We start from the raw sequence: 27,365 nt of genomic DNA, 5'->3' as shown, positions 1-27,365 counted from the left end.
GTGTGTGTGTGTGAAGAGATGCAGGTGTGTGTGTGAAGAGATGCAGGTGTGTGTGTGTGTGTGTGTGTGTGTGTGAAGAGATGCAGGTGTGTGTGTGAAGAGATGCAGGAGTGTGTGTGTGTGAAGAGATGCAGGTGTGTGTGTGTGTGTGTGAAGAGATGCAGGTGTGTGTGTGAAGAGATGCAGGTGTGTGTGTGTGTGTGTGTGTGTGTGTGTGTGTGTGTGTGAAGAGATGCAGGTGTGTGTGTGTGTGTGTGTGTGTGTGTGTGTGTGAAGAGATGCAAGTGTGTGTGTGTGTGAAGAGATGCAGGTGTGTGTGTGTGTGTGTGTGTGTGTGTGTTTGAAGAGATGCAGGTGTGTGTGTGTGTGTGTGTGTGTGTGTGTGTGTGTGTGAAGAGATGCAGGTGTGTGTGTGTGTGTGTGTGAGAAGAGATGCAGGTGTGTGTGTGTGTGTGTGTGAAGAGATGCAGGTGTGTGTGTGTGTGAAGAGATGCAGGTGTGTGTGTGTGTGAAGAGATGCAGGTGTGTGTGTGTGTGTGTGTGTGTGTGTGTGTGTGTGTGTGTGTGTGTGTGTGTGTGTGTGAAGAGATGCAGGTGTGTGTGTGAAGAGATTCGGGTGTGTTGTTTGTTCGTTTGTTTGTTTGTTTGTGTGAAGAGATACAGATGTCTTGTTTGTGTGTGTGGGATATGTCTTGTTTGTGTGTGTGTGTGATATGTCTTGTTTGTGTGTGTGTGTGTATGTGAGAGAGAGATTTCCTGTTTGTGTGTGTGAGATGTCCTGTTTATCTGTTTGTTTGTTTGTTTGTTTGTGTTTGTTTGTGTGTGTGTGTGTGTGTGTGAGAGAGAGATGTCCTATATGTGTGAAATGTCTTGTTTGTGTGTGTGTGTGTGTGTGTGTGTGTGTGTGTGTGTGTGAGAGAGATGTCTTGCTTGTGTGTGTGTGTGTGTGTGTGTGTGTGAGATGTCTTGCTTGTGTGTGTGTGTGTGTGTGTGTGTGTGTGAGATGTCTTGCTTGTGTGTGTGTGTGTGTGTGTGTGTGTGTGTGTGTGTGTGAGATGTCTTGCTTGTGTGTGTGTGTGTGTGTGAGAGATGTCTTGCTTGTGTGTGAAGCTTCTCACCCCTTTGAAGTCCGAGTCGACGTCAGAGTCCTCCAGACCCTCCTCCTGAGGGACGTTCCTCTTCTTCAGTAGGTGTTCATCTCGCTTGTTCTGTAGAAGACAGGCTTCCATCAGTCTGACCCTCCATCTGACCCTCCATCTGACCCTCCATCTGACCCTCCATCTGACCCTCCATCTGACCCTCCATCTGCCCATCTGACCCTCCATCTGCCCATCTCTCAGTCTGACCCTCCATCTGACCCTCCATCTGACCCTCCATCTGACCCTCCATCTGACCCTCCATCTGACCCTCCATCTGACCCTCCATCTGCCATCTGACCCTCCATCTGACCCTCCATCTGACCCTCCATCTGACCCTCCATCTGACCCTCCATCTGACCCTCCATCTGACCATCTCTCAGTCTGACCCTCCATCAGTCTGACCCTCCATCTGACCCTCCATCAGTCTGACCCTCCATCTGCCCCATCTCTGACCCTCCATCTGCCCATCTCTCTACCAGTCTGACCCTCCATCTGACCCTCCATCTGTCTGCCCCTCCATCTGACCCTCCATCTGACCCTCCATCTGACCCTCCATCTGACCCTCCATCTGCCCGTCTGACCCTCCATCAGTCTGACCCTCCATCTGCCCCTCCATCTGACCCTCCATCTGACCCTCCATCTGACTGACCCTCCATCTGACTGACCCTCCATCTGACCCTCCATCTGACCCTCCATCTGCCCCATCTCTCTCCATCTGACCCTCCATCTGCCCATCTCTCTCATTCTGACCCTCCATCTGCCCCTCCATCTGACCCTCCATCTGACCCTCCATCTGCCCCTCCATCTGTCTGACCCTCCATCTGCCCATCTCTCTCAGTCTGACCCTCCATCTGCCCATCTCTCTGTCCATCTATTTCTCTCTCTCTGTCCATCTATTTCTCTCTCTCTGTCCATCTCTCTCTCTTTCTCTCTCTCTGTCCATCTCTCTCTTTCTCTCGCTCTGTCCATCTCTCTCTCTGCTCTCTCTCTGTCCATCTCTCTCTCTGTCCATCTCTCTCTCTGTCCATCTCTCTCTCTGTCCATCTCTCTCTCTGTCCATCTCTCTGCCTGTCTGTCTGCTTCAATCTCCCCCCCACCTCTCTCTCTCTCCCTCTCCCTCTCCCTCTCTCTCTCTCATTGGTCCAATTGAGACCATTCCATGTGGTCAGTAAATCAGAGACGAGATGATGATATGACACTGGACACTTCAAACAGATTGCTGTGTAAGCTATAAGCAAAGTAACACCCAATACAGAAAACACACACACACACACACACACACACACACACACACACACACACACACACACTAGGGCTGAACTAGTAATCGATTTCAAATCGAAATCGCCATTTGAAAGAAAGGCTGTGATTTAAGTGGGAAGCGCGTCCTCTCGTCCAGAACTCCGGGCGCGCCGCCGCTCTGCCTTGAAAAAAGCCGCTTGCAAACGTGATGCAGCGATGTCCAAAAACACCCCCAGTCTCTTCCAGCTGGCTAGGTCGCTTGACATGGATACAAGTACAAACTGGGATGCTACAAGCTAAATGCTATTAAAGTATATCTTACACAACGGTTAGTTCTGGTTCTTGATTCTGATTGGCTGGAAGCCGTGGTAAAATTAAGTAATTGACCACTCGAGGCAGTTCTACAACGGTTACTACATATATATATTCACAAAAAACACTCAGTAGTAACATTCAATCATTTATTTACCGATCATTCTTATCATTTTGGTATTTACAAAATCTTCCGCGATGGGCTATAGTTCTGAATTAAATGGTTGCCAGGCAACATATAATAGGCTATCTCGCCTATTTGGGTTGGCCTTGTTCACATAAGCCTATATAGGCATAATTCGGGTGGTTCACGTTTATTTGAATATTTCCAGCTATGGTGCAGTTGTTAAAACAGTTCTCCACAGCACTCGTTTTTGCTGGTAGGGATGTGGAAGTGTTGGAGTCGGACTGATGAGTGCGTTTTTGTAATAGGATACGAAAAAGGCGAGGTTGCTGCGAGTGGTTGCTACGCAAAGCATAGCCTACCGCTTGATCTTATCAATGGCCTCGTCAATGAGATTGACGGCGCATTAATACTAATTGTTATGCGGTCGCAGCCGTGGGTTACAGAGTATTTTACCACGGCTGCTAGCCAATCAGAATCAAGTATCCAAACTTTCCGTTGTAGAATTAAGCAATAAACCACGAGAGGCCGTGTGTTATAGTGATTTTATAACAGCTAGGGGGCGTTGTTAGGCACGACGCGAAGCGGAGTAAAACCCCCCTAGCTGTTATAAAATCACTATAACACACGGCCTCGAGTGGTTTATTGCTTTTATACAACGGTTACTACAGCTATTAGTGTAAAATAAATACAGCAATATAAAATATTAACATTTATTCAAAACGAAGCATCATTCCCTCAATTCCGCCGAGCAAAATAGTTCCCCTAACAAAAGGGTTGCCAAGCAACAACAACAACTACAATGCATTGGATCAAATGGGAGGCGCGTTAATACTGAAAATGGAACGATATGCGGTCCCAGGTGTGTGTTACAAAGTATTTTAACACGGCTTCCAGCCAATCAGAATCAAGAACCAGAACTAACCGTTGTATAATACTTTTTATACAACGGTTAGTTCTGATTCTTGATTGTGATTGGCTGGAAGCCTTGTTAAAATAAAATGTTCAGTATTAATGCGCCTCCCATTTGATCCAATGCATTGTGGGTCTATCTTCATCTTCATCTTCATCTACCCTTGGCTCGCCCTGTTCCTATTTTCCTCCTGTCTTCTCGCGCGTTGACAGACGTTCGTTCGTTAACCGTCTTCAGTTGGGAATATAGACGAATGACGTAACAACAGGAAATTTAACGGTTTCAGTTAGGACAGCAAGCATGCGATGTCGAGTGGTTTATTACTTAATTATCTTAGTTACAGAGAATAATAGTAACACAGCAGGTGAAGATATAAATACAGCTAGACGATGCAGCTTGATATCCGGTTGAATAACGTTAATAACGTTACAATGTCCAACAATCTTTGTTGTTGTGCGCATTTTCTCCTTGGAACGACTGATTTTTTTCTGGACACTCAAAGCGCCTCTTCATGCGGTCGAAATATCTCCAATCGCGCGTTTAAAATCTCTGAAGCTGTAGTTTGGACGTTTAAAATGTGGACATGCTACTAATTGCTCTTCTGCAGTGTGAATTATGAAACTCATGTCCGGTAGCACTCTGCCAAGGAATTTCAAAATCACGCAAAACAATTCTACTTTTTAGCTGTGACCAGCAGCACCATCACGTTTTAAATCCTTAATCCATGAATATAGAACTGAAGCTCAACTTTTTAAAATGCTATCGTGAATCCAATTGAAATCGCAATATCCGTCGGAAAAATCGTAATTAGACATTTACTCCAAATCGTTTAGCCCTAACACACACACACACACACACACACACACACACACACACACACAGATGGACAGACACACACACACACACACACACACACACACACACACAGATGGACAGACACAAACACACACACACAGATGGACACAGACACACACACACTCAGAGTGAAGATGTCCCCTGCTTCATTCGACGGTGTAAAGAACGCTCCCCTATCACACACACACACACACACACACACACACACACACACACACACACACACACACACACACACACAGGTCGGGAGGAGAGAGAGGATGGTAGGAGGGGGACAGCGGGTGGACACTTACCTTCCTCAGCTCTACGGTCACCTCGTTGCGATGCCTTCGCATGGTCTGCAACGGAGACAGAGACAGAACCGATGAGTCACTTGTCCTCAGACAAAGCAGGGATTTATTATTGATTCCATGTTGACCCCTGTGACCCCTTCTCCTAGAACATGACCAGGGGTCAGGAGGACACAGACGGTGTGTCTGAGACTCCAGCCAACCAGCTATGGTGTGTGTGTGTGTGTGTGTGTGTGTGTGTGTGCCTAGTTTGCGAGCCGCTAAGAGGGAGTGACAGTAATGTGTGTTTGAGCAGTGTGTGACGGTAATGTGTGTTTGAGCTGTGTGTGACAGTAATGTGTGTTTGAGCTGTGTGTGACAGTAATGTGTGTTTGAGCTGTGTGTGACAGTAATGTGTGTTTGAGCAGTGTGTGACAGTGATGTGTGTTTGAGCTGTGTGTGACAGTAATGTGTGTTTGAGCAGTGTGTGACAGTAATGTGTGTTTGAGCTGTGTGTGACAGTAATGTGTGTTTGAGCTGTGTGTGACAGTAATGTGTGTTTGAGCAGTGTGTGACGGTAATGTGTGTTTGAGCTGTGTGTGACAGTAATGTGTGTTTGAGCTGTGTGTGACAGTAATGTGTGTTTGAGCTGTGTGTGACAGTAATGTGTGTTTGAGCAGTGTGTGACAGTAATGTGTGTTTGAGCTGTGTGTGACAGTAATGTGTGTTTGAGCAGTGTGTGACAGTAATGTGTGTTTGAGCAGTGTGTGACAGTAATGTGTGTTTGAGCTGTGTGTGACAGTGATGATAGGGCTGGGTATCGAGTCGAATTTCAAGAATCGATTCGATTCCGATTCACAAGGTTCAGAATCGATTATCACGATTCGATTCGATTCAATATCGATTCGGTTAGTGTTACTAAAACCTGTTTTTTTTTTTAGCTGTAACCTTAATTACATGACTGCCAACACATCAATACTAGGGGCTGGGTATCGATACCGATTTCCAAAAATGAATGAATCATTGAATGAATTAATGAACTATTCATTCCTTCATTTATTCATTCATTCTTTAAATAAAAGATCGATTTTGGGGATTCATGAATCGATTCTGAATCATTTGATTCAGAATCGATTCAGAATCGATGAATCGATTTTTTAAAGCCAGCCCTACGTTCCAGATCTGGTCCAAAATACGACTTTGACCCAGAAGGTCCAGGCGGAGCGGGCGGCGCCCTCGGTCAGAGCCAGGGGGCAGGCAGGGGCAGTCTGGCGTGACTCGGTGGTAACAGGAGGGGGTAGATGGCACCGTGGTAACCGGAGGGGGTAGATGGCGCCCTGGTCACGCATCGTTGGGCCAACACAATTCCCATTTTGATATCCGCCTGCCAGAATTAGCCTACTAGTTGGCATAAACCCTGCAACAGTTACCAAACATATCTCGGCTAGCGCATTTGGACGGGCAGCGCTCTCCCTTCAGCTCTGTGCGTAATTCTGATATATTCTAATACAGTATATCACATGACCAATAGGCAGATGTCTAGATTATAGCCTAGTTATACTGTATAGTACTGTCTAGTTATATTACGGTATACTGCCTAGGTTATAGCCTAGTTATACTGTATATTGGCTAGGTTATAGTCTAGTTATACTGTATATTGGCTAGGTTATAGTCTGGTTATACTGTATATTGGCTAGGTTATAGCCTAGTTATACTGTATATTGGCTAGGTTATAGTCTAGTTATACTGTATATTGGGGAGGTTATAGCCTAGTTATACTGTATATTGGCTAGGTTATAGCCTAGTTATACTGTATATTGGCTAGGTTATAGTCTGGTTATACTGTATATTGGGGGGTTATAGCCTAGTTATACTGTATATTGGCGAGGTTATAGTCTAGTTATACTGTATATTGGCTAGGTTATAGCCTAGTTATACTGTATATTGGCGAGGTTATAGTCTAGTTATACTGTATATTGGCGAGGTTATAGTCTGGTTATACTGTATATTGGCTAGGTTATAGTCTGGTTATACTGTATATTGGCTAGGTTATAGTCTGGTTATACTGTATATTGGCTAGGTTATAGTCTAGTTATACTGTATATTGGCTAGGTTATAGTCTAGTTATACTGTATATTGGCTAGGTTATAGCCTAGTTATACTGTATATTGGCGAGGTTATAGCCTAGTTATACTGTATATTGGCTAGGTTATAGTCTGGTTATACTGTATATTGGCGAGGTTATAGTCTAGTTATACTGTATATTGGCTAGGTTATAGTCTGGTTATACTGTATATTGGCTAGGTTAGTCTAGTTATACTGTATATTGGCTAGGTTATAGTCTGGTTATACTGTATACTGCCTAGGTTATAGCCTAGTTATACTGTATATTGGGGGGTTATAGCCTAGTTATACTGTATATTGGCTAGGTTATAGCCTAGTTATACTGTATATTGGCTAGGTTATAGTCTAGTTATACTGTATATTGGCTAGGTTATAGTCTGGTTATACTGTATATTGGCTAGGTTATAGTCTGGTTATACTGTATATTGGTGAGGTTATAGCCTAGTTATACTGTATATTGGCTAGGTTATAGTCTGGTTATACTGTATATTGGCGAGGTTATAGTCTAGCTATACTGTATATTGGCTAGGTTATAGTCTGGTTATACTGTATATTGGCTAGGTTAGTCTAGTTATACTGTATATTGGGGGGTTATAGCCTAGTTATACTGTATATTGGCTAGGTTATAGTCTAGTTATACTGTATATTGGTGAGGTTATAGCCTAGTTATACTGTATATTGGCTAGGTTATAGTCTGGTTATACTGTATATTGGTGAGGTTATAGCCTAGTTATACTGTATATTGGGGGGTTATAGCCTAGTTATACTGTATATTGGCTAGGTTATAGTCTAGTTATACTGTATATTGGCTAGGTTATAGCCTAGTTATACTGTATATTGGCTAGGTTATAGCCTAGTTATACTGTATATTGGCTAGGTTATAGTCTAGTTATACTGTATATTCGGGGGTTATAGTCTAGTTATACTGTATATTGGCTAGGTTATAGCCTAGTTATACTGTATATTGGCTAGGTTATAGCCTAGTTATACTGTATATTGGCTAGGTTATAGTCTAGTTATACTGTATATTGGCTAGGTTATAGCCTAGTTATACTGTATATTGGCTAGGTTATAGTCTAGTTATACTGTATATTGGCGAGGTTATAGCCTAGTTATACTGTATATTGGCTAGGTTATAGTCTGGTTATACTGTATATTGGCGAGGTTATAGCCTAGTTATACTGTATATTGGCTAGGTTATAGTCTAGTTATACTGTATATTGGCTAGGTTATAGTCTAGTTATACTGTATATTGGCTAGGTTATAGCCTAGTTATACTGTATATTGGCTAGGTTATAGCCTAGTTATACTGTATATTGGCTAGGTTATAGTCTAGTTATACTGTATATTGGCTAGGTTATAGCCTAGTTATACTGTATATTGGCGAGGTTATAGCCTAGTTATACTGTATATTGGCTAGGTTATAGTCTAGTTATACTGTATATTGGCTAGGTTATAGCCTAGTTATACTGTATATTGGCTAGGTTATAGTCTGGTTATACTGTATATTGGCTAGGTTATAGTCTGGTTATACTGTATATTGGCTAGGTTATAGTCTAGTTATACTGTATATTGGCTAGGTTATAGCCTAGTTATACTGTATATTGGCTAGGTTATAGCCTAGTTATACTGTATATTGGCGAGGTTATAGCCTAGTTATACTGTATATTGGCTAGGTTATAGTCTAGTTATACTGTATATTGGCTAGGTTATAGTCTAGTTATACTGTATATTGGCTAGGTTATAGCCTAGTTATACTGTATATTGGGGGGTTATAGTCTAGTTATACTGTATATTGGCTAGGTTATAGTCTGGTTATACTGTATATTGGCGAGGTTATAGCCTAGTTATACTGTATATTGGCTAGGTTATAGCCTAGTTATACTGTATATTGGCTAGGTTATAGCCTAGTTATACTGTATATTGGCTAGGTTATAGTCTAGTTATACTGTATATTGGCTAGGTTATAGCCTAGTTATACTGTATATTGGCTAGGTTATAGTCTAGTTATACTGTATATTGGCTAGGTTATAGTCTAGTTATACTGTATATTGGCTAGGTTATAGCCTAGTTATACTGTATATTGGCTAGGTTATAGTCTGGTTATACTGTATATTGGCTAGGTTATAGTCTAGTTGTACTGTATATTGGCTAGGTTATAGTCTAGTTATACTGTATATTGGCTAGGTTATAGCCTAGTTATACTGTATATTGGCTAGGTTATAGTCTAGTTATACTGTATATTGGCTAGGTTATAGTCTAGTTATACTGTATATTGGCTAGGTTATAGTCTAGTTATACTGTATATTGGCTAGGTTATAGTCTGGTTATACTGTATATTGGCTAGGTTATAGTCTGGTTATACTGTATATTGGCTAGGTTATAGTCTAGTTATACTGTATATTGGCTAGGTTATAGTCTAGTTGTACTGTATATTGGCTAGGTTATAGCCTAGTTATACTGTATATTAGTGAGGTTATAGTCTAGTTATACTGTATATTGGCTAGGTTATAGTCTAGTTATACTGTATATTGGCTAGGTTATAGCCTAGTTATACTGTATATTGGCTAGGTTATAGCCTAGTTATACTGTATATTGGCTAGGTTATAGTCTAGTTATACTGTATATTGGCTAGGTTATAGTCTAGTTATACTGTATATTGGCGAGGTTATAGTCTAGTTATACTGTATATTGGCGAGGTTATAGTCTAGTTATACTGTATATTGGCTAGGTTATAGTCTAGTTATACTGTATATTGGCTAGGTTATAGCCTAGTTATACTGTATATTGGCTAGGTTATAGTCTAGTTATACTGTATATTGGCTAGGTTATAGCCTAGTTATACTGTATATTGGCTAGGTTATAGTCTGGTTATACTGTATATTGGTGAGGTTATAGCCTAGTTATACTGTATATTGGTGAGGTTATAGTCTAGTTATACTGTATATTGGCTAGGTTATAGTCTGGTTATACTGTATATTGGCTAGGTTATAGCCTAGTTATACTGTATATTGGTGAGGTTATAGCCTAGTTATACTGTATATTGGCTAGGTTATAGTCTGGTTATACTGTATATTGGTGAGGTTATAGCCTAGTTATACTGTATATTGGTGAGGTTATAGTCTAGTTATACTGTATATTGGTGAGGTTATAGCCTAGTTATACTGTATATTGGTGAGGTTATAGCCTAGTTATACTGTATATTGGCTAGGTTATAGTCTGGTTATACTGTATATTGGTGAGGTTATAGTCTGGTTATACTGTATATTGGCTAGGTTATAGTCTGGTTATACTGTATATTGGCTAGGTTATAGCCTAGTTATACTGTATATTGGTGAGGTTATAGCCTAGTTATACTGTATATTGGCTAGGTTATAGTCTGGTTATACTGTATATTGGTGAGGTTATAGCCTAGTTATACTGTATATTGGCTAGGTTATAGTCTAGTTATACTGTATATTGGCTAGGTTATAGTCTAGTTATACTGTATATTGGTGAGGTTATAGCCTAGTTATACTGTATATTGGCTAGGTTATAGTCTAGTTATACTGTATATTGGCTAGGTTATAGTCTAGTTATACTGTATATTGGCTAGGTTATAGTCTAGTTATACTGTATATTGGTGAGGTTATAGCCTAGTTATACTGTATATTGGTGAGGTTATAGTCTAGTTATACTGTATATTGGCTAGGTTATAGTCTGGTTATACTGTATATTGGCTAGGTTATAGCCTAGTTATACTGTATATTGGTGAGGTTATAGCCTAGTTATACTGTATATTGGCTAGGTTATAGTCTGGTTATACTGTATATTGGTGAGGTTATAGCCTAGTTATACTGTATATTGGCTAGGTTATAGTCTAGTTATACTGTATATTGGCTAGGTTATAGTCTAGTTATACTGTATATTGGTGAGGTTATAGCCTAGTTATACTGTATATTGGCTAGGTTATAGTCTAGTTATACTGTATATTGGTGAGGTTATAGCCTAGTTATACTGTATATTGGCTAGGTTATAGTCTGGTTATACTGTATATTGGCTAGGTTATAGTCTGGTTATACTGTATATTGGCTAGGTTATAGTCTAGTTATACTGTATATTGGCTAGGTTATAGTCTGGTTATACTGTATATTGGCTAGGTTATAGTCTGGTTATACTGTATATTGGCTAGGTTATAGTCTAGTTATACTGTATATTGGCTAGGTTATAGTCTGGTTATACTGTATATTGGCGAGGTTATAGCCTAGTTATACTGTATATTGGCGAGGTTATAGTCTAGTTATACTGTATATTGGCTAGGTTATAGTCTAGTTATACTGTATATTGGGGGGTTATAGTCTAGTTATACTGTATATTGGCTAGGTTATAGTCTGGTTATACTGTATATTGGCTAGGTTATAGCCTAGTTATACTGTATATTGGCGAGGTTATAGCCTAGTTATACTGTATATTGGCTAGGTTATAGTCTAGTTATACTGTATATTGGCTAGGTTATAGCCTAGTTATACTGTATATTGGCTAGGTTATAGTCTAGTTATACTGTATATTGGCTAGGTTATAGCCTAGTTATACTGTATATTGGCTAGGTTATAGTCTAGTTACTGTATATTGGCTAGGTTATAGCCTAGTTATACTGTATATTGGCTAGGTTATAGTCTGGTTATACTGTATATTGGCTAGGTTATAGTCTGGTTATACTGTATATTGGCTAGGTTATAGTCTGGTTATACTGTATATTGGCTAGGTTATAGTCTGGTTATACTGTATATTGGCTAGGTTATAGCCTAGTTATACTGTATATTGGCAAGGTTATAGACTAGTTATACTGTATATTGGCTAGGTTATAGTCTAGTTATACTGTATATTGGCTAGGTTATAGTCTGGTTATACTGTATATTGGCTAGGTTATAGTCTAGTTATACTGTATATTGGCTAGGTTATAGCCTAGTTATACTGTATATTGGTGAGGTTATAGTCTAGTTATACTGTATATTGGCTAGGTTATAGCCTAGTTATACTGTATATTGGCTAGGTTATAGCCTAGTTATACTGTATATTGGTGAGGTTATAGCCTAGTTATACTGTATATTGGCTAGGTTATAGCCTAGTTATACTGTATATTGGCTAGGTTATAGCCTAGTTATACTGTATATTGGCTAGGTTATAGTCTGGTTATACTGTATATTGGCTAGGTTATAGTCTGGTTATACTGTATATTGGCTAGGTTATAGTCTAGTTATACTGTATATTGGCTAGGTTATAGTCTGGTTATACTGTATATTGGCGAGGTTATAGCCTAGTTATACTGTATATTGGCGAGGTTATAGTCTAGTTATACTGTATATTGGCGAGGTTATAGTCTAGTTATACTGTATATTGGCTAGGTTATAGTCTGGTTATACTGTATATTGGCTAGGTTATAGCCTAGTTATACTGTATATTGGCTAGGTTATAGTCTAGTTATACTGTATATTGGCTAGGTTATAGCCTAGTTATACTGTATATTGGCTAGGTTATAGTCTAGTTATACTGTATATTGGCTAGGTTATAGTCTAGTTATACTGTATATTGGCTAGGTTATAGCCTGGTTATACTGTATATTGGCTAGGTTATAGTCTGGTTATACTGTATATTGGCTAGGTTATAGCCTAGTTATACTGTATATTGGCTAGGTTATAGTCTAGTTATACTGTATATTGGCTAGGTTATAGTCTAGTTATACTGTATATTGGCTAGGTTATAGCCTAGTTATACTGTATATTGGCTAGGTTATAGTCTAGTTATACTGTATATTGGCTAGGTTATAGCCTAGTTATACTGTATATTGGCTAGGTTATAGCCTAGTTATACTGTATATTGGGGGGTTATAGTCTAGTTATACTGTATATTGGCTAGGTTATAGCCTAGTTATACTGTATATTGGCTAGGTTATAGCCTGGTTATACTGTATATTGGCTAGGTTATAGTCTGGTTATACTGTATATTGGCTAGGTTATAGTCTAGTTATACTGTATATTGGCTAGGTTATAGTCTAGTTATACTGTATATTGGCTAGGTTATAGCCTAGTTATACTGTATATTGGCTAGGTTATAGCCTAGTTATACTGTATATTGGCTAGGTTATAGTCTGGTTATACTGTATATTGGGGGGTTATAGTCTAGTTATACTGTATATTGGCGAGGTTATAGTCTAGTTATACTGTATATTGGCTAGGTTATAGTCTGGTTATACTGTATATTGGGGGGTTATAGTCTAGTTATACTGTATATTGGCGAGGTTATAGTCTAGTTATACTGTATATTGGCTAGGTTATAGTCTAGTTATACTGTATATTGGGGGGTTATAGTCTAGTTATACTGTATATTGGCTAGGTTATAGTCTAGTTATACTGTATATTGGCTAGGTTATAGTCTAGTTATACTGTATATTGGCTAGGTTATAGTCTAGTTATACTGTATATTGGCTAGGTTATAGTCTGGTTATACTGTATATTGGGGGGTTATAGTCTAGTTATACTGTATATTGGCGAGGTTATAGTCTAGTTATACTGTATATTGGCTAGGTTATAGTCTAGTTATACTGTATATTGGGGGGTTATAGTCTAGTTATACTGTATATTGGCTAGGTTATAGTCTAGTTATACTGTATATTGGTGAGGTTATAGTCTAGTTATACTGTATATTGGCTAGGTTATAGTCTAGTTATACTGTATATTGGCTAGGTTATAGTCTAGTTATACTGTATATTGGCTAGGTTATAGCCTAGTTATACTGTATATTGGCTAGGTTATATTCTAGTTATACTGTATATTGGCTAGGTTATAGTCTAGTTATACTGTATATTGGCTAGGTTATAGTCTGGTTATACTGTATATTGGCTAGGTTATAGTCTGGTTATACTGTATATTGGCTAGGTTATAGTCTAGTTATACTGTATATTGGCTAGGTTATAGCCTGGTTATACTGTATATTGGCTAGGTTATAGTCTGGTTATACTGTATATTGGCTAGGTTATAGCCTAGTTATACTGTATATTGGCTAGGTTATAGTCTAGTTATACTGTATATTGGCTAGGTTATAGTCTAGTTATACTGTATATTGGCTAGGTTATAGCCTAGTTATACTGTATATTGGCTAGGTTATAGTCTAGTTATACTGTATATTGGCTAGGTTATAGCCTAGTTATACTGTATATTGGCTAGGTTATAGCCTAGTTATACTGTATATTGGGGGGTTATAGTCTAGTTATACTGTATATTGGCTAGGTTATAGCCTAGTTATACTGTATATTGGCTAGGTTATAGCCTGGTTATACTGTATATTGGCTAGGTTATAGTCTGGTTATACTGTATATTGGCTAGGTTATAGTCTAGTTATACTGTATATTGGCTAGGTTATAGTCTGGTTATACTGTATATTGGGGGGTTATAGTCTAGTTATACTGTATATTGGCGAGGTTATAGTCTAGTTATACTGTATATTGGCTAGGTTATAGTCTAGTTATACTGTATATTGGGGGGTTATAGTCTAGTTATACTGTATATTGGCTAGGTTATAGTCTGGTTATACTGTATATTGGCTAGGTTATAGTCTAGTTATACTGTATATTGGTGAGGTTATAGCCTAGTTATACTGTATATTGGCTAGGTTATAACCTAGTTATACTGTATATTGGTTAGGTTATAGTCTGGTTATACTGTATATTGGCTAGGTTATAGCCTAGTTATACTGTATATTGGTTAGGTTATAGTCTGGTTATACTGTATATTGGCTAGGTTATAGTCTAGTTATACTGTATATTGGCTAGGTTATAGTCTGGTTATACTGTATATTGGCTAGGTTATAGTCTAGTTATACTGTATATTGGCTAGGTTATAGTCTGGTTATACTGTATATTGGCTAGGTTATAGTCTAGTTATACTGTATATTGGCGAGGTTATAGTCTAGTTATACTGTATATTGGCTAGGTTATAGTCTGGTTATACTGTATATTGGCGAGGTTATAGCCTAGTTATACTGTATATTGGCTAGGTTATAGTCTGGTTATACTGTATATTGGCTAGGTTATAGTCTAGTTATACTGTATATTGGCTAGGTTATAGTCTGGTTATACTGTATATTGGCTAGGTTATAATCTAGTAGTCCCAAAGGAGGCTGGTCTGAGGGCGGGGCTTATCAAAGGAGGCTGGTCTGAGGGCGGGGCTTATCAAAGGGATTCATGTTGATAGGGTACTCATACAAACATTCCTGGAAGTCTGGAAAACAGCCTCACTGAAGTGAAACAGCCTCACTGAAGGGAAACAGCCTCACTGAAGGGAAACAGCCTCACTGAAGTGAAACAGCCTCACTGAAGGGAAACAGCCTCACTGAAGTGAAACAGCCTCACTGAAGTGAAAACAGCCTCACTGAAGGGAAACAGCCTCACTGACGTGAAACAGCCTCACTGAAGTGAAAACAGCCTCACTGAAGTGAAAACAGCCTCACTGAAGTGAAACAGCCTCACTGAAGTGAAACAGCCTCACTGAAGTGAAACAGCCTCACTGAAGTGAAACAGCCTCACTGAAGTGAAACAGCCTCACTGAAGAGAAACAGCCTCAGTTAAAACAGCCTCACTGAAGTGAAACAGCCTCAGTTAAAACAGCCTCACTGAAGTGAAAACAGCCTCACTGAAGTAAAACAGCCTCACTGAAGTGAAACAGCCTCACTGAAGTGAAAACAGCCTCACTGAAGTGAAACAGCCTCACTGAAGTGAAACAGCCTCACTGAAGTCAAACAGCCTCACTGAAGTGAAACAGCCTCACTGAAAACAGCCTCACTGAAGTGAAACAGCCTCACTGAAGGGAAACAGCCTCACTGAAGTGAAACAGCCTCACTGAAGAGAAACAGCCTCACTGAAGTGAAACAGCCTCACTGAAGAGAAACAGCCTCACTGAAGTGAAACAGCCTCACTGAAGGGAAACAGCCTCACTGAAGTGAAACAGCCTCACTGAAGTGAAACAGCCTCACTGAAGTGAAAACAGCCTCACTGAAGTGAAACAGCCTCACTGAAGTGAAACAGCCTCACTGAAGTGAAACAGCCTCACTGAAGGGAAACAGCCTCACTGAAGGGAAACAGCCTCACTGAAGAGAAACAGCCTCACTGAAGTGAAACAGCCTCACTGAAGGGAAACAGCCTCACTGAAGTGAAACAGCCTCACTGAAGTGAAAACAGCCTCACTGAAGGGAAACAGCCTCACTGAAGTGAAAACAGCCTCACTGAAGTGAAACAGCCTCACTGAAGTGAAACAGCCTCACTGAAGGGAAACAGCCTCACTGAAGTGAAACAGCCTCACTGAAGGGAAACAGCCTCACTGAGTGAAACAGCCTCACTGAAGTGAAACAGCCTCACTGAAGTGAAACAGCCTCACTGAAGGGAAACAGCCTCACTGAAGTGTCAACGACAACAGACGGTTTCAACGATACTGGTGCTTTCTCTTATTAGGCCTTTCAAAACAGTGGTCTGGGGAGAGGAGGAGGTGAGGAGGTGAGGAGAGAGGAGGAGGTGAGGGGAGAGGAGGAGGTGAGGGGAGAGGAGGAGGTGAGGAGGTGAGGGGAGAGGAGGAGGTGAGGGGAGAGGAGGAGGTGAGGGGAGAGGAGGAGGTGAGGAGAGAGGAGGAGGTGAGGGGAGAGGAGGAGGTGAGGAGGTGAGGGGAGAGGAGGAGGTGAGGGGAGAGGAGGAGGTGAGGGGAGAGGAGGAGGTGAGGAGAGAGGAGGAGGTGAGGAGAGAGGAGGAGAGAGGAGGAGGTGAGGGGAGAGGAGGAGGTGAGGAGAGAGGAGGAGGTGAGGAGAGAGGAGGAGGTGAGGGGAGAGGAGGAGGTGAGGGGAGAGGAGGAGGTGAGAAGGTGAGGAGGTGAGGGGAGAGGAGGAGGTAAGGGCAGAGGAGGAGGTGAGGGGAGAGGAGGTGAGGGGAGAGGAGGAGGTGAGGAGAGAGGAGGAGGTGAGGGCAGAGGAGGAGGTGAGGGGAGAGGAGGAGGTGAGGAGGTGAGGGGAGAGGAGGAGGTGAGGAGAGAGGAGGAGGTGAGGAGGTGAGGGGAGAGGAGGAGGTGAGGAGAGAGGAGGAGGTGAGGAGAGAGGAGGAGGTGAGGGGAGAGGAGGAGGTGAGGAGGTGAGGGGAGAGGAGGAGGTGAGGAGAGAGGAGGAGGTGAGGAGAGAGGAGGAGGTGAGGGGAGAGGAGGAGGTGAGGAGGTGAGGGGAGAGGAGGAGGTGAGGAGAGAGGAGGAGGTGAGGGGAGAGGAGGAGGTGAGGGGAGAGGAGGAGGTGAGGAGGTGAGGGGAGAGGAGGAGGTGAGGAGAGAGGAGGAGGTGAGGGGAGAGGAGGAGGTGAGGAGAGAGGAGGAGGTGAGGGGAGAGGAGGAGGTGAGGGCAGAGGAGGAGGTGAGGAGGTGAGGAGAGAGGAGGAGGTGAGGGCAGAGGAGGAGGTGAGGAGAGAGGAGGAGGTGAGGGGAGAGGAGGAGGTGAGGGCAGAGGAGGAGGTGAGGAGGTGAGGAGGTGAGGGGAGAGGAGGAGGTGAGGGGAGAGGAGGAGGTGAGGGCAGAGGAGGAGGTGAGGGGAGAGGAGGAGGTGAGGAGGTGAGGGGAGAGGAGGAGGTGAGGGCAGAGGAGGAGGTGAGGGCAGAGGAGGAGGTGAGGAGGTGAGGAGAGAGGAGGAGGTGAGGGGAGAGGAGGAGGTGAGGGGAGAGGAGGAGGTGAGGAGGTGAGGAGAGAGGAGGAGGTGAGGGGAGAGGAGGAGGTGAGGGCAGAGAAGGAGGTGAGGGCAGAGGAGGAGGTGAGGAGAGAGGAGGTGGTGAGGGGAGAGGAGGAGGTGAGGAGGTGAGGAGAGAGGAGGAGGTGAGGGGAGAGGAGGAGGTGAGGGGAGAGGAGGAGGTGAGGAGGTGAGGAGAGAGGAGGAGGTGAGGAGAGAGAAGGAGGTGAGGGCAGAGGAGGAGGTGAGGGCAGAGGAGGAGGTGAGGAGAGAGGAGGAGGTGAGGGCAGAGGAGGAGGTGAGGAGAGAGGAGGAGGTGAGGGGAGAGGAGGTGAGGGCAGAGGAGGAGGTGAGGAGGTGAGGGGGGAGGAGGAGGTGAGGGCAGAGGAGGAGGTGAGGAGAGAGGAGGAGGTGAGGGGAGAGGAGGAGGTGAGGGCAGAGGAGGAGGTGAGGAGAGAGGAGGTGAGGGGAGAGGAGGAGGTGAGGAGGTGAGGGGAGAGGAGAAGGTGAGGGGAGAGGAGGAGGTGAGGGCAGAGGAGGAGGTGAGGAGGTGAGGGGGGAGGAGGAGGTGAGGGCAGAGGAGGAGGTGAGGGCAGAGGAGGAGGTGAGGAGAGAGGAGGAGGTGAGGGGAGAGGAGGAGGTGAGGGCAGAGGAGGAGGTGAGGGGAGAGGAGGAGGTGAGGAGGTGAGGGGAGAGGAGGAGGTGAGGGCAGAGGAGGAGGTGAGGGAGAGGAGGAGGTGAGAGCAGAGGAGGAGGTGAGGAGGTGAGGGCAGAGGAGGAGGTGAGGGGAGAGGAGGAGGTGAGGAGAGAGGAGGAGGTGAGGAGGTGAGGAGAGAGGAGATGGTGAGGGGAGAGGAGGAGGTGAGGAGAGAGGAGGAGGTGAGGAGGTGAGGAGGTGAGGGGAGAGGAGGAGGTGAGGAGAGAGGAGGAGGTGAGGGCAGAGGAGGAGGTGAGGAGGTGAGGAGAGAGGAGGAGGTGAGGGGAGAGGAGGAGGTGAGGAGGTGAGGAGAGAGGAGGTGGTGAGGGGAGAGGAGGAGGTGAGGAGAGAGGAGGAGGTGAGGAGGTGAGGAGGTGAGGGGAGAGGAGGAGGTGAGGAGAGAGGAGGAGGTGAGGGCAGAGGAGGAGGTGAGGAGGTGAGGAGAGAGGAGGAGGTGAGGGGAGAGGAGGAGGTGAGGAGGTGAGGAGAGAGGAGTGGTGAGGGGAGAGGAGGAGGTGAGGAGAGAGGAGGAGGTGAGGGCAGAGGAGGAGGTGAGGGCAGAGGAGGAGGTGAGGGCAGAGGAGGAGGTGGTGAGGGGAGAGGAGGAGGTGAGGAGGTGAGGAGAGAGGAGGAGGTGAGGGGAGAGGAGGAGGTGAGGAGGTGAGGAGAGAGGAGGAGGTGAGGAGAGAGGAGGAGGTGAGGCAGAGGAGGAGGTGAGGAGAGAGGAGGAGGTGAGGAGAGAGGAGGAGGTGAGGGCAGAGGAGGAGGTGAGGGCAGAGGAGGAGGTGAGGAGGTGAGGGAGAGGAGGAGGTGAGGGGAGAGGAGGAGGTGAGGGCAGAGGAGGAGGTGAGGGGAGAGGAGGAGGTGAGGAGGTGAGGGGAGAGGAGGAGGTGAGGGCAGAGGAGGAGGTGAGGGCAGAGGAGGAGGTGAGGAGGTGAGGAGAGAGGAGGAGGTGAGGGGAGAGGAGGAGGTGAGGGAGAGAGGAGGGTGAGGAGGTGAGGAGAGAGGAGGTGAGGGGAGAGGAGGAGGTGAGGGCAGAGGAGGAGGTGAGGCAGAGGAGGAGGTGAGGAGAGAGGAGGTGGTGAGGGGAGAGGAGGAGGTGAGGAGGTGAGGAGAGAGGAGGAGGTGAGGGGAGAGGAGGAGGTGAGGGGAGAGGAGGAGGTGAGGAGGTGAGGAGAGAGGAGGAGGTGAGGAGAGAGAAGGAGGTGAGGGCAGAGGAGGAGGTGAGGGCAGAGGAGGAGGTGAGGAGAGAGGAGGAGGTGAGGGCAGAGGAGGAGGTGAGGAGAGAGGAGGAGGTGAGGGGCGAGGAGGAGGTGAGGGCAGAGGAGGAGGTGAGGAGGTGAGGGGGGAGGAGGAGGTGAGTGCAGAGGAGGAGGTGAGGAGAGAGGAGGAGGTGAGGGGAGAGGAGGAGGTGAGGGGAGAGGAGGAGGTGAGGGCAGAGGAGGAGGTGAGGGGAGAGGAGGTGAGGGGAGAGGAGGAGGTGAGGAGGTGAGGGGAGAGGAGGAGTGAGGGGAGAGGAGGAGGTGAGGGCAGAGGAGGAGGTGAGGAGGTGAGGGGGGAGGAGGAGGTGAGGGCAGAGGAGGAGGTGAGGGCAGAGGAGGAGGTGAGGAGAGAGGAGGAGGTGAGGGGAGAGGAGGAGGTGAGGGCAGAGGAGGAGGTGAGGGGAGAGGAGGAGGTGAGGAGGTGAGGGGAGAGGAGGAGGTGAGGGGAGAGGAGGAGGTGAGAGCAGAGGAGGAGGTGAGGAGGTGAGGGCAGAGGAGGAGGTGAGGGGAGAGGAGGAGGTGAGGGGAGAGGAGGAGGTGAGGGGAGAGGAGGGGGGAGGAGGGAGAGGAGGAGGTGAGGGGATAGGAGGAGGTGAGGAGGTGAGGAGAGAGGGAGGAGGTGAGGAGAGAGGAGGAGGTGAGGGCAGAGGAGGAGGTGAGGAGAGAGGAGGAGGTGAGGGCAGAGGAGGAGGTGAGGGCAGAGGAGGAGGTGAGGAGGTGAGGAGGTGAGGGGAGAGGAGGAGGTGAGGGGAGAGGAGGAGGTGAGGGCAGAGGAGGAGGTGAGGGGAGAGAGGAGGTGAGGAGGTGAGGGGAGAGGAGGAGGTGAGGGCAGAGGAGGAGGTGAGGGCAGAGGAGGAGGTAAGGAGGTGAGGAGAGAGGAGGAGGTGAGGGGAGAGGAGGAGGTGAGGAGGTGAGGAGAGAGGAGGTGAGGAGGGAGAGGAGGAGGTGAGGGCAGAGGAGGAGGTGAGGGCAGAGGAGGAGGTGAGGAGGTGAGGAGAGAGGAGGAGGTGAGGGGAGAGGAGGAGGTGAGGGCAGAGGAGGAGGTGAGGAGGTGAGGAGAGAGGAGGAGGTGAGGGGAGAGGAGGAGGTGAGGGAGAAGAGGAGGTGAGGGGAGAGGAGGAGGTGAGGAGGTGAGGAGAGAGAGGAGGTGAGGGGAGAGGAGGAGGTGAGGGCAGAGGAGGAGGTGAGGGCAGAGGAGGAGGTGAGGAGAGAGGAGGTGGTGAGGGGAGAGGAGGAGGTGAGGAGGTGAGGAGAGAGGAGGAGGTGAGGGGAGAGGAGGAGGTGAGGGGAGAGGAGGAGGTGAGGAGGTGAGGAGAGAGGAGGAGGTGAGGAGAGAGAAGGAGGTGAGGGCAGAGGAGGAGGTGAGGGCAGAGGAGGAGGTGAGGAGAGGAGGAGGTGAGGGCAGAGGAGGAGGTGAGGAGAGAGGAGGAGGTGAGGGCAGAGGAGGAGGTGAGGAGAGAGGAGGAGGTGAGGGGAGAGAGGAGGTGAGGGCAGAGGAGGAGGTGAGGAAGTGAGGGGGGAGGAGGAGGTGAGGAGAGAGGAGGAGGTGAGGAGAGAGGAGGAGGTGAGGGCAGAGGAGGAGGTGAGGAGAGGAGGAGGTGAGAGGAGAGGAGGTGAGGGGAGAGGAGGAGGTGAGGGCAGAGGAGGAGGTGAGGAGGAGGAGGAGGTGAGGGAGGGAGGAGGAGGAGGTGAGGCAGAGAGGAGGTGAGGGCAGAGGAGGAGTGAGAGAGGAGGTGGTGAGGGGAGAGGAGGAGGTGAGGAGGTGAGGAGAGAGGAGGAGGTGAGGAGGTGAGGGAGAGAGGAGGTGAGGAGAGAGAAGGAGGTGAGGGCAGAGGAGGAGGTGAGGGCAGAGGAGGAGGTGAGGAGAGAGGAGGAGGTGAGGGCAGAGGAGGAGGTGAGGAGAGAGGAGGAGGTGAGGGGAGAGGAGGAGGTGAGGGCAGAGGAGGAGGTGAGGAGGTGAGGAGGTGAGGGGAGAGGAGGAGGTGAGGGGAGAGGAGGAGGTGAGGGCAGAGGAGGAGGTGAGGGCAGAGGAGGAGGTGAGGAGAGAGGAGGAGGTGAGGGCAGAGAAGGAGGTGAGGGCAGAGGAGGAGGTGAGGAGGTGAGGGGAGAGGAGGAGGTGAGGAGGTGAGGGGAGAGGAGGAGGTGAGGGGAGAGGAGGAGGTGAGGAGGTGAGGAGAGGAGGTGAGGAGAGAGAAGGAGGTGAGGGCAGAGGAGGAGGTGAGGGCAGAGGAGGAGGTGAGGAGAGAGGAGGAGGTGAGGGCAGAGGAGGAGGTGAGGAGAGAGGAGGAGGTGAGGGGAGAGGAGGAGGTGAGGGCAGAGGAGGAGGTGAGGAGGTGAGGAGGTGAGGGGAGAGGAGGAGGTGAGGGGAGAGGAGGAGGTGAGGGCAGAGGAGGAGGTGAGGGCAGAGGAGGAGGTGAGGACAGAGGAGGAGGTGAGGAGAGAGGAGGAGGTGAGGGCAGAGAAGGAGGTGAGGGCAGAGGAGGAGGTGAGGAGGTGAGGGGAGAGGAGGAGGTGAGGGGAGAGGAGGAGGTGAGGGGAGAGGAGGAGGTGAGGGCAGAGGAGGAGGTGAGGGGAGAGGAGGAGGTGAGAAGGTGAGGAGGTGAGGGGAGAGGAGGAGGTAAGGGCAGAGGAGGAGGTGAGGGGAGAGGAGGTGAGGGGAGAGGAGGAGGTGAGGAGAGAGGAGGAGGTGAGGGCAGAGGAGGAGGTGAGGGGAGAGGAGGAGGTGAGGAGGTGAGGGGAGAGGAGGAGGTGAGGAGAGAGGAGGAGGTGAGGAGGTGAGGGGAGAGGAGGAGGTGAGGAGAGAGGAGGAGGTGAGGAGAGAGGAGGAGGTGAGGGGAGAGGAGGAGGTGAGGAGGTGAGGGGAGAGGAGGAGGTGAGGAGAGAGGAGGAGGTGAGGAGAGAGGAGGAGGTGAGGGGAGAGGAGGAGGTGAGGAGGTGAGGGGAGAGGAGGAGGTGAGGAGAGAGGAGGAGGTGAGGGGAGAGGAGGAGGTGAGGGGAGAGGAGGAGGTGAGGAGGTGAGGGGAGAGGAGGAGGTGAGGAGAGAGGAGGAGGTGAGGGGAGAGGAGGAGGTGAGGAGAGAGGAGGAGGTGAGGGGAGAGGAGGAGGTGAGGGCAGAGGAGGAGGTGAGGAGGTGAGGAGAGAGGAGGAGGTGAGGGCAGAGGAGGAGGTGAGGAGAGAGGAGGAGGTGAGGAGAGAGGAGGAGGTGAGGAGGTGAGGAGAGAGGAGGAGGTGAGGGGAGAGGAGGAGGTGAGGGGAGAGGAGGAGGTGAGGAGGTGAGGGGAGAGGAGGAGGTGAGGGCAGAGGAGGAGGTGAGGGGAGAGGAGGAGGTGAGGGGAGAGGAGGAGGTGAGGGCAGAGGAGGAGGTGAGGGGAGAGGAGGAGGTGAGGGGAGAGGAGGAGGTGAGGAGGTGAGGGGAGAGGAGGAGGTGAGGGGAGAGGAGGAGGTGAGGGGGAGAGGAGGAGGTGAGGGCAGAGGAGGAGGTGAGGGCAGAGGAGGAGGTGAGGAGGTGAGGGGAGAGGAGGAGGTGAGGGGAGAGGAGGAGGTGAGGGGAGAGGAGGAGGTGAGGGGAGAGGAGAGGAGGAGGTGAGGAGGTGAGAGCAGAGGAGGAGGTGAGGGCAGAGGAGGAGGTGAGGGGAGAGGAGGAGGTGAGAGCAGAGGAGGAGGTGAGGAGGTGAGGAGAGAGGAGGAGGTGAGGGGAGAGGAGGAGGTGAGGAGGTGAGGTGAGGGAGAGGAGAGGAGGAGGTGAGGAGGTGAGGGCAGAGGAGGAGGTGAGGAGAGAGGAGGAGGTGAGGGAGGTGAGGGCAGAGGAGGAGGTGAGGGCAGAGGACTATCAGGCTGGCAGTATCATGTGGAGTCCCCGGCATGCGGTCAGTGTGGCATGTGAGATATGAGCAGGTCACGTTGGCTCTGGGCCTCAAAACAACCAGCTCAAGTCACCATTCCCTCCACTAGCATAGCCACAGTCTGCAGACTGAGACATTACAGTCATTTAGCAGACGCTTTCATCCAAAGCGACTAACAATAATTGCATTTAATGCAGGAAAAGCCAATGTACTACTACTCACCAGAACTCACAAGTGCATCTTCCTTCTTAAACAAGTGACTAAGAGCATAATCTAGTGCTGAAGGCAAAGTGCAAGAATAGCAATCTAAAATACAGTGCAATACAATACAATAAAATACAATAAGTGCTTAGGAGGGAGGATTGTTGTAGCACTTCTTGAAGAGATGAGTTTTGAGCCTGTGACGAAAGATGGGCAGCGACTCTGCTGTCCTGACATCAGTGGGCAGTTCATTCCACCACTGCGGGGCCAGGACAGAGAAGAGCCGTGACCGTGGGGTCAGGACAGAGAACAGCCGTGACCGTGGGGTCAGGACAGAGAAGAGCCGTGACCGTGGGGTCAGGACAGAGAAGAGCCGTGACCGTGGGGTCAGGACAGAGAAGAGCCGTGACCGTGGGGTCAGGACAGAGAAAAGTCGTGACCGTGTCGATGGACCACAGGGGCCTCGGAGTGACGGGGCAACCAGTCGCCCCGAGGTAGCAGAGCATAGCGGTCGGGAGGGGGTGTAGGGTTTGACCATAGCCTGGAGGTAGGAGGGGGCTGTTCCTTTCATTGCCCTGTAGGTTAGCGCCAGAGTTTTAAACTGGATGCGAGCCGCTACAGGGAGCCAGTGTAGAGAACGGAGGAGGGAAGTTGTGTGGGAGAATTTGGGGTGGTTGAACACCAGGCGAGCAGCAGCTTTCTGGACAAGTTCCAGAGGTTTAATGGCTGACGCCGGGGCCCCAGCGAGGAGGGAGTTGCAGTAGTCCAGGCTGGAGATGACCAGGGCCTGGATGAGTACCTGCGCCGTTTCATCAGTGAGGAAAGGGTGAATCCTCCTGATGTTGTAGAGCATGAATCTGCAGGAACGTGTGACGGATGTGACATGTGAGGAAAACGACAGTTGGTCGTCCAGGGTCACACCCAGATTCCTCGCAGTCCGAGTCGGGGTCACCACTGTGTCTTCGATGGTGATGGCCAGTTCCCGGTGCGGACAGCCCTTCCCCGGGAGGAACAGCAGCTCAGTCTTGTCCAGATTGAGCTTGAGGTGATGTGTCGTCATCCACTCCGAGATGTCAGCCAAGCACCCAGCTATGCGTGTTTCCACTTGTGTATCAGAAGGGGGAAATGACAGGACCAGTTGGGTGTCATCGGCAGTGATAGGAGAAGCCATGCGAGCGAATGACAGAGCCCAGAGATGTAGTGTAGAGGGAAAACAGGAGAGGACCCAGGACAGACCCTTGTGGAACCCCCGTAGTCAGACTACGCGGTTCCGACGTCGACCCTCTCCATGTCACCTGGTAGGAGCGGCCCGTCAGGTAGGATGCAAACAGGGAGTGTGCAGAGCCAGCGACGCCTTTCTCCTCGAGGGTGAAGAGGAGGATCTGGTGGTCTACCGTATCATATGCCGCTGACCGGTCTAGGAGTATCAGGACAGAGGAGAGAGAGTTCGCTCTCACGGCATGAGACTGACTGAACACACCAAGCGGACATTCGTTCATCAATGTTGTACTCCCTCAGATAGTTCAACTACTAATGGCCAGTGAATATCTACACTTATGGCAGAACGGCCATAAGTATTTCCCTGACCAGGTCATGCAGCTCAGGACACAGATTTTGGTGTTGAAGGGTATAGACCACACACACACACACACACACACACTCGGCTGTCTCCCTAGAGGTCACACACACACACACACACACACACACACACACACACACACACACACACACACACACTCGGCTGTCTCCCTAGAGGTCACACACACACACACACACACACACACACACACACACACACACACACACACACACACACACACACACACACACACACACACACACACACACACACACACACACACACACACACACACACACACACACACACACACACACAAAGTGAGCTCTCTTGGTGATGGTTTGCATTTCGTCTGCATGGTAACAAACAAGCCCTGGGTCATTTGAGGTGACATGGATTTGCCTCCCCTTGTCATGTGGGCATCCCTGTGTTATGAGAGGCTCAACCTGACAAGCTCCGCACCGAAACACGCCGGCGGGCTGCCCATACTGTTTGCCAGACTGCTAAACTGTCTTACGAGATAACAAACAGCCAGTAGCCCGTTGGCTAGCACCTGTACCCGAGGTGTTAAGCCATGGTCGATGAGGCTAACCAACTAGCTTCCTTCCTGTACTATTAGCTTGGCCTTTTGAATCGAATAGCGTTAGCTAGCCTAGCCTAGCCTAGCCTGCATGCTAGCGGATGCTAGTGGGTGAGCAGCTAACTAGCCTAGCCTAGCATGCTAGCGGATGCTAGTGAGTGAGCATGCTAACTAGCCTAGCCTAGCCTAGCATGCTAGCGGATGCTAGTGAGTGAGCATGCTAACTAGCCTAGCCTAGCCTAGCATGCTAGCGGATGCTAGTGAGTGAGCATGCTAACTAGCCTAGCCTAGCTTGAGTGGGTGTTTGTTTTCTCGTGATCAGAACATCAGTCCAAAGCCTCAGTCAGCAATATCCAGAAGAAAAAGAGGGATGTGATGTTAGGGATGTGATGTTAGGGATGTGATGTTAGGGATGTGATGTGAGCTAACCAGGCTACTATCCCAGCCAGCAGCTCTTACCTCCACATCTCGGCCCTTGTTTTTGAAGCTCTTGATTCTGTGGTTGTCTAAGCCGGCGTGTTCTGCCATGGCTGTGTGTCCCGTGGTCTAGGGGCTGGTCTGGGGTCTGTGTGTCCGGGGTCTGGGTGAGTAGTGCCGGGGTCGGGTCCTCCGGGGGAAGAGCGGGAGCAGCTAGGGCCGGGTAGCCGAGGACGAGTGTCGGGCGACGGGGAGGAGTGATGTGCAGCGCAGCGCCGGGGAGGAGGGGTCATGAGATGACTGGATTCACAAGTAGTGTGCATGCAAGTGTGCCCTCTTCACTAGTAGTGTGCATGCAAGTGTGCCCTCTTCACAAGCAGTGTGCATGCAAGTGTGCCCTCTTCACTAGTAGTGTGCATGCAAGTGTGCCCTCTTCACAAGTAGTGTGCATGCAAGTGTGCCCTCTTCACAAGTAGTGTGCATGCAAGTGTGCCCTCTTCACAAGTAGTGTGCATGCAAGTGTGCCCTCTTCACAAGCAGTGTGCATGCAAGTGTGCCCTCTTCACAAGTAGTGTGCATGCAAGTGTGCCCTCTCTCGAAATGTATGTGTCACAAGTAGTGTGCATGCAAGTGTGCCCTCTTCACAAGTAGTGTGCATGCAAGTGTGCCCTCTTCACAAGTAGTGTGCATGCAAGTGTGCCCTCTTCACAAGTAGTGTGCATGCAAGTGTGCCCTCTTCACAAGCAGTGTGCATGCAAGTGTGCCCTCTTCACAAGTAGTGTGCATGCAAGTGTGCCCTCTTCACAAGTAGTGTGCATGCAAGTGTGCCCTCTTCACAAGCAGTGTGCATGCAAGTGTGCCCTCTTCACAAGTAGTGTGCATGCAAGTGTGCCCTCTTCACAAGTAGTGTGCATGCAAGTGTGCCCTCTCTCGAAATGTATGTTTCACAAGTAGTGTGCATGCAAGTGTGCCCTCTTCACAAGTAGTGTGCATGCAAGTGTGCCCTCTTCACAAGTAGTGTGCATGCAAGTGTGCCCTCTTCACAAGCAGTGTGCATGCAAGTGTGCCCTCTTCACAAGCAGTGTGCATGC

The 27,365-nt window shown here is 48.0% G+C and overlaps 1 protein-coding gene across 1 annotated transcript in view; it reads right to left on the bottom strand.

Moving 5' to 3' along the window:
- LOC311327370 (importin subunit alpha-4-like) overlaps positions 1–26,496 on the bottom strand; it is a 58,689-nt gene extending 32,193 nt beyond the window's left edge. Inside the window, exons 1-3 of the mRNA XM_084460410.1 lie at positions 26,317–26,496; positions 4,879–4,923; positions 1,119–1,208 (exon numbers count right to left, since the gene is read on the bottom strand). Of these exons, the coding sequence (XP_084316536.1) occupies positions 1,119–1,208; positions 4,879–4,923; positions 26,317–26,385 (204 nt within the window). The 5' untranslated portion in view covers positions 26,386–26,496. The remainder of the gene's footprint in view (positions 1–1,118; positions 1,209–4,878; positions 4,924–26,316) is intronic.
- Positions 26,497–27,365: the final 869 nt, after the last annotated feature.

This window comes from Borostomias antarcticus, assembly GCF_949987555.1.
Source record: "Borostomias antarcticus genome assembly, chromosome: 32".
Classification (NCBI taxonomy): domain Eukaryota; kingdom Metazoa; phylum Chordata; class Actinopteri; order Stomiiformes; family Stomiidae; genus Borostomias; species Borostomias antarcticus.
Note: the sequence above shows the minus strand (reverse complement) of the source record. Positions and strands in the feature narration are given on the sequence as shown.